This window comes from Cariama cristata, unplaced genomic scaffold (genome assembly GCF_000690535.1).
Source record: "Cariama cristata isolate BGI_N322 unplaced genomic scaffold, ASM69053v1 scaffold1796, whole genome shotgun sequence".
In the NCBI taxonomy this organism is placed as follows: domain Eukaryota; kingdom Metazoa; phylum Chordata; class Aves; order Cariamiformes; family Cariamidae; genus Cariama; species Cariama cristata.
In genome coordinates this window covers 1-7080 of record NW_009621308.1, presented here as the reverse complement: position 1 = coordinate 7080, position 7080 = coordinate 1, and the positions used below count along the sequence as shown (strand labels likewise).

At 54.5% G+C, this 7080-nt stretch overlaps 1 protein-coding gene across 1 annotated transcript in view; it reads left to right on the top strand.

Moving 5' to 3' along the window:
- Positions 1-6597, top strand: part of DBH (dopamine beta-hydroxylase (dopamine beta-monooxygenase)) — a gene marked incomplete at its 3' end in the record, with an annotated part of 10331 nt that extends 3734 nt beyond the window's left edge. The window contains exons 4-10 of the mRNA XM_009701886.1: positions 507-764; positions 2154-2330; positions 2777-2879; positions 4382-4548; positions 5293-5436; positions 5552-5590; positions 6538-6597. Coding sequence (XP_009700188.1) covers positions 507-764; positions 2154-2330; positions 2777-2879; positions 4382-4548; positions 5293-5436; positions 5552-5590; positions 6538-6597 — 948 coding nt within the window. The remainder of the gene's footprint in view (positions 1-506; positions 765-2153; positions 2331-2776; positions 2880-4381; positions 4549-5292; positions 5437-5551; positions 5591-6537) is intronic.
- Between the last annotated feature and the right edge of the window lie 483 nt (positions 6598-7080).

Below are 7080 nucleotides of genomic sequence, written 5' to 3'. Positions count from 1 at the left end.
TGCAGTAGACTTTCAGCAGAGCTTCTCGCAGTACCCCTGCAACAGAAACTGGGAGAAAGGGAGGATTTCAGGGAGAAGTTTTGTTTCTGCTGTTCCTCCCCAGGCTGCTGCCTGTGGCCATTGCCGGGGCTGGGCTGCAGGGTGGGATGAGCCCTGAACCAACGTGGCTGTCGCAGCCTGGAGCTCAGGAGGGACGAGGGGCTCTGAAAGAGCAGGGAGGAGATGTTGCCCTTAAGGAACTGATGCCATCTAGGGAAAACTTTTCAGACTTTCCCAACTGGTAGGAAACCCTCTGTGATCACATCAGCCAAAGAAATGTCCCAAAATTGAGTCTTCCTGCGGCAACACAGCAAAATGAGCTACTGGTGAAGTCAGGGTGGCTTCCCATCTGGGGATGGGTCAAAAAACTCATTCCTGGATTCATGCCACCAATACTGGTGCTAATAGTCCAAGCAGTTCATGTTCCCGCATGAAAAACCACCTGATACACTTTGCTCTTGCTTCAGGATGGTACCGTGCACCTTATCTATGGGATCCTGGAGAAACCGGTCCATTCCCTCCGAGCCATCAACATCTCTGCCATCCGCAGGGGACTGCAGAGGGTGCAGCTGCTAAAGCCCAACATCACCATCCCTGAACTGCCCAGCGACACTAAGACCATGGAGATAACAGCCCCTAACGTTGACATTCCCAACCAGGAGACAACTTATTGGTGTTACATGACAGAGCTCCCAGACGGCTTCCCCAAACATCACATTATCATGGTAAGAGGGGGGAGGAGAGGGTTGCTTTCCCTGGTGCAGATAAGAAATCGTGTTTACATTCAACCATTCTGCAAAGTCCACCTCTTCACCGCCCTTTCAGACCCATAAATCTTCCCCAACGTGGTACCAAAACACCTCCCAGAGCCATCCCACCAGCCAGTAGCATCCTCGTGTCTCCTAGAGAACCCAAAATCAGAAGTTTCTCAGCAGAAGGTAGCAGGTTGGTGACTTTCCACTTGGCACATCGAGCGGGTGACCAGGGCAGGCTCAGAGCAGTTTCTTTGCAGAGCTGACCCCCTGCAGAAGGCAGAGCTGTAGCCATCAAGGACAGACCTGGGGCAGGATTATGGCACACAGTGAGCCACAAGGAATACATAAACATGGGAAACGAAGGAACAGGGCTGGCGAGAGCAGGGCTTCTAAAAGATTAGGCATACTCCAAGAAAAAAAAAAGGGTTACAGACATCAATGCAACTTGTGTGCATTGTCCGGATGCGTTGCACATGCTTGGGTCACCTCCCTCGTAGGAAAGGCAGAAATCTGCAAGGAGCCCAGTGCCAGGGAAAGGCAGGTATAATGCCAGTCTGATCACCCATCACACGCTGCTGGGAGAGCATCGCCCAGCCGGCACGGAGCTGGCTCGGCAGATGACCTGGCACAGCCAGAGTCAAAACCACACAGCGGGGAGAGGGAAAACCTGACACACGAGCCGAAGCGAGTGCTTAGTGATTTACAGGGGAGAGACAACATTGCAAAGGAAAACTCAGAAGGAGGATTTTCTCTCCGACAGATGGTGTGAAATGAATCATCTGTGTGTAAGTAAAAAGCGCGTAACTCCTGATACCTTCCCGCTGCTGCAGATCATTTCTACAGCTGGCGTTTTTAGCCAGAGCTGTTCCTTAGGCTTGTTTGAAGTCACTCTTTCTACCCCAAATCCCCCTCCCTGTGCCCCGAGCAGCTGTTGGCTAGAAAGAAAACTGAATAGCTGCAGGCAGAGCTACCGCAACATGGTCGGGACCCTCTTTAGGAAAAAGCAATGTCCCCGTGGTCACCTCAGCCCTGCAAAAACTGGCAAAGGACTCAGACATCAGAAAGATCTTCTGCTGACTGGGTGCACCTGTTGCTGGAGAAGGGATGAGATGTTTCTCTATGGGTTCTGGTGGACTCTGGGTTGGTCCCAAAGCCAACCAAGAGCTCTTGGCCCTTGGTGCCTCATGCCCAGAGCAACCTTCCCCTCCATCACGCAGCAGAAACTGTCTCCCATTCAGTAACGGATAGCAGACATACCTGCCTTGGGTTCCTGGGGAGCCTGCACAGACAGCAGCCCCTGGAGATGGGCTCTCAGCAAACGGTCTTAACGTGTCCTCCTTCTTGGATGTTGCTTTGCAGTACGAGCCAGTGATCACGGCAGGCAATGAGGCCCTCGTCCACCACATGGAAGTCTTCCAGTGCACTGCCCAGTTCGATAGCATCCCCCATTACAACGGGCCCTGCAACTCCAAGATGAAGCCAGAGCGGCTCAACTACTGCAGGCACGTGCTTGCAGCATGGGCCATGGGAGCGCAGGTGGGTGCGAGATGGGACCCACTGCCCTGGCTGAAAACTTTGCTCCTGGGTGCTTTTCTGCTGCCTCCTAACCCTTCCTGAGCCCATCTTGGGATCGCCCTTTGCAAGCTGCCCCAACCCCATTCTCTACTGGGTTTTGGGTTCAGCCTTGTCTGACCTCCCCCTCCTCTCCCTGGATGTGTCTGAGTTTTCACCTCACTCCAGCCCACCTCCTCGGTGCCATAAATCGCCCCTGCTCAGTCGTTATGCCATTGCATGTGCGTGCCGGCATGTGCGAAGCCTTGGGAAGCAAGACCAGCCCACCACGCACAAGCAAGAGCCCAACTCCTCTCCCTCAGCCCATGGTGGGGGTCAGGATTATGCCCAGACATTTCCCTTAGGGTTTTCAGCCTTGTCCCCAGGAAAGCCACCCCACTGCTCCTCTAACACCCTCCCTCTGCTTCCAGGCTTTCTACTACCCTGAAGAAGCAGGTCTTCCCTTCGGTGGCCCGGGCTCCTCCAGATATTTGCGCCTCGAGATTCATTACCACAATCCCCTGGTGTTCCAAGGTGAGTGGGTGCGTGATGATGCCCAGTGCCTCTCCAGCGAGGCAGCAGCAGGAGAGCTGGGTAAGTGCCAGGGACTGCCATCCTGCTGGGGAGGGCTCCTTGTTTCATACAGAAGAAAACTTGGCCAAAATCGTAGCCCTGTTTGCAACTTTCTGGAGACCTGATGGTCCAGATCTGTCCTAGTGGGTGGAATACATTAAATCCCCACCATGCTGCTGCCTTTCTGGTCTCAGCAAAGTCATCCTCACTGAAGGCTAGACCCCATCTTCTTGCATGCCCAGCAGCGGGGAGGGATGCTCGGGGACTGGAGCCTGGTTGAGCCCGCAGCCCTGCAGACAGAATTTACACGTGGTTCCTGCAGGGCCACGATCCAAGGCAACACGGGTCTGTAGTTGGGTGTCACAGGGTGTCCCTCCAATTTCTGTGCAAGATGGTGGTGGGTCTGAGCTCAGAGCCAAAAGCAACAGCGCTGACGAAGTCACCAGAGAGACAGCACCAGCCTGGCTGGGAATGGGGGAATTTAGATGTTGTTTTACTGGTACTCCTGCTTCGATAACATTGTCAGGAGACACATTAAAAAAAAAAAAAAAAGGATTCCAAACAACCCAGTTTCTTCATTAACATAAAAACAAGTAGCTTCTTGACTACCCAAGTATATTTTTAGGAGACCAGAGCATATGTACTGTAGATCAATCATAGCACATTCGGCAACTCGAGAAGAAACATGTCTATAAATATGGAGCTCATGTCTTTCATAATTTATCTGCTTTTGCATATTAACCAATAGTGTCTCCCCTGTTATTCTTATCCCTGGGTGGGCTCCAGCCCAGAGACAGGCAGCTCAAAGCCAGCCTGAACCCCTCCTGACCTACTGAACCTGCCCTTGCCCTTTGCTGGCAAAGCTGGGTGGCAAACGGAGCCAGAGCCTGGCTTTGCACCGCAGCGGAGCTCGCTGCTGCCTCTGCCCCACGGTCAGCATCTGCCAGGGCACATCATGGGCACAGGGTCTGCTCCAGCTCCCATCAGCTCCTAAAGCGAGATTAAACGGAGCAATCATCTCAAACGCAAGAGAAACCAGAAGTTTTCCAAACGCAAGGAGTACTTGCTCCATAGGCATGTCTCCTCCTGCCAGGCCCCCAATAACAGCATGGCCCTAGCTTTTTGGATGGATCCGTTAAAGAAGATGCAACGAGCGGTATTTCTGAGCAAGTTCTCCAAAGCAGCCCATGATCTGTCCCTCTGCTTTGGGCTCTCCAAAGGCACTCCTTACCTCTCTGTCCGGGGAGCAATTCAGCCTCAGGCCGCTGACCTCTCTAGGGGACCAGGCATGTGTCTAGGGCCACTCAGAAAAGACTGGCATGAAAATATCTAGGATTTAAAAACAATAAGAACTGCATGCATAAAGAAAGCTACAGCATAGCATCATTTTTCACACCTGACTGTGTCCCGGCAGCCATCGCTTCTCCGGCGGTGACTTGCAGCCTCATCCTCTTGCCTGCCAGGTCGCCACGACTCCTCGGGGATCCGCCTCTACTACACGGCCACCCTACGACGCTACGATGCCGGCATCATGGAGCTGGGCTTGGTCTACACACCAGTGATGGCCATTCCCCCGGGCGAGGATGCCTTTGTCCTCACGGGCTATTGCACCGACAAATGCACCCAGCGGGTGAGTGCCCATCCTCTCTGCCTTGGCTTCACCTTGGAGGAGAGAGGTTGCAAATGGCTTTTCCCTGGTCCCAGGCAGCAGTGATATGGGACTGGCCTCTGGGCTCGCAATTCCCGGTTTTAAACTCCCTGAACCCCTTATCATGAGGATGCACTGGAAAGAAAGAAATCTGCTGTGTACAACAACAAACAGCAAGCAGCTGGTTGGGATGCGCTGAATTCCCCCTCAAAGCAGCTCTCCTGGGGAGCCATCTGCTCCAGCTCCCTGGGGTACCATTCCCATAAAACTCAGTGCCGAGCTGGCCGCGCCCCAGCGGTGCTTTCCCCCGCGGAGACGGGAACATCGGCCTCTGCTTCCAAGGAGCTCGCCAAGAGCTCTCTGAAAGACGGTTTCAAAATGCCCACCTTGCTCTCAGGGAAGTTTTAGTGGATGTTTTTGTAGGGCCTACCCAAAAGGAATCATTTGTGCCACCACTAACGAATGCAAGGAAGCAAAGAGCATCCGGCTCCGCTGATCGGGCTGACTTAGGGCACGGCAGCGCATACACTGGATCTGGCAGCAGACCGAGCGTCTGTCCCTCTGCAGGGAGCTCACTTCTACGCTGCCCCAAGGGTACAGCAATTCCCTAAACCCCCATGTGAGAGCCAGGGCAGGGACAGCCGGTCCTGAGCATGCAGCTAGGGGATACACGGGAGGGGAGAGGGATGGGGTCGGGTATGGGGGCTTGAGCTGTCCTTCCCCCAGGCTCTGCCTGCTGCCGGCATCCGCATCTTCGCCTCCCAGCTCCACACTCACCTGGCAGGAAGAAAAGTGGTGACAGTGCTGTCCCGGGATGGGAGAGAGCGGCAGGTCGTGAACGCTGATGGTCACTACAGCCCTCACTTCCAGGTACAGGGGTCTGCAAGGACAGCGGGGGGGTGGTCCTGGCTGGATGTCACCCACAGGGCTGCCCCGGGCAGAGCCACGGCGTTGCTCTGATGTAGCCCTTTTCCTTCCCTGCCAGGAGATCCGCATGCTGAAGGAGGTGGTTGCAGTTTTTCCAGTGAGTGGCTTCAACAACCATGTTGGCTTCCAAACAGCGCAAGACCTTCCCCTGACCCTGCAGCCCTGAGACCCCTGCCCACGCACAGGCACTGCTGCCATCCGGGACCTCCCGGGGGGCTGCAGGAGGACAAGTTCCCTCCGGTCCCCAGGTCACAACTGCCATCCCCGCACCAGTGCCTTGGGGACACCGGAGCCTGTCTCATATGGCACAAAACCGGTGTGTGGGCAACCGAACCATGCCGGGAGCTAAATTAAGCATCTAATTTAGCTGGGCTTCCTCTAGCAGAGGGATGCTCCTCGGGGGGTGCGGGCAAACCATGCACGCATTGGAGGTGCCCCCTCCCTCCTTGCTTGGTAGAAGGAGAGGAAGAGATTCGGCAGCAAACGTGGTGGGAGTGGGTGGTAAAACAGAGGCTGAGCATGCCCCAGGGCTGTACGGGTGAGGAAGGACCCGGCCGCAAAGCAGGGGTCACCGACAGGAGCTGTTGTGCCCCAAGAAGCTGCTCAAAAGACTCAGCACCCATTGAAACCATACCCAGGGCTGTGCTCCAGGGTGTCCCCATGGGCTCTGGCACCAGCCATGGTGGGGAGGCAGTTGTGCCATCAAGTTGGGTGCAGGTTTGGCAATCCAAAATGCTGCCTAAGTGCATTTTTTTTTTTTTTGGTGCTTCAGCCCTGCAGAAATTCTTAAAAAAGTGAGGAAAGCAGGAAACCCCATCCCTGGGATATGTCCCTAGGGAATCTCCCCAGGGGATGCAAGTTTAGCGAGCGCTCCTGCGGCGCTGCAGTCGGTGCTGGTGGGGAACCAGGCTGCCTGCGGGCTGGCACCGCTACAGGGGGCAGAGATCTGCTACGTTACACACTCCCTGATCCCCAAATTTACTGAGAGGAGATGGGAAGCTCTGCACTCTCACACCTACACGTGTCTGTGTTTGAACCCCCCAGGGTGATGAACTCATCACGACCTGCACATACAACACAGAGGACCGGACCCAAGCCACTGTGGTGAGTGAGGGGCTGAGCTCACCTGCGGTGTGGGGCTGGCATGTGTTTGCACCCCAAGGTTGGGGGCACCCCCACAGTGGGCACCTGGGTGAACCCGGGCTGAATCACAGCCAGAAACCAGAGGGAGGGCAGTAAAGAAGCGAACCCCCAAGGCTCTGCTGCCTGCAGCGGGGATGTTAAGGTGCTAATTGAGAAGTAGCATGTGTCACTCTAATTCCCATCACAAACTGTTCCACTGGGGATTAATTGTAATTAAAGAGAAGTGGCATTTTTTGACAGTGCATGTTATTTTCTTACATAGGCAGCAAAAAAAAAGAGCCTGTCAGAGGTACCATCAACAGGGACAAAGCTAAATATAGCAGAGGGATTATAGGAAATCTGCATTTTAATGTAAACCACACGATCTAGCCTGATAGTCTGTCCTTGCATAAAGGGCAGATGGGCAGAGTGCTACCCATCCCCTGCACCTGCAGGGGTACACAT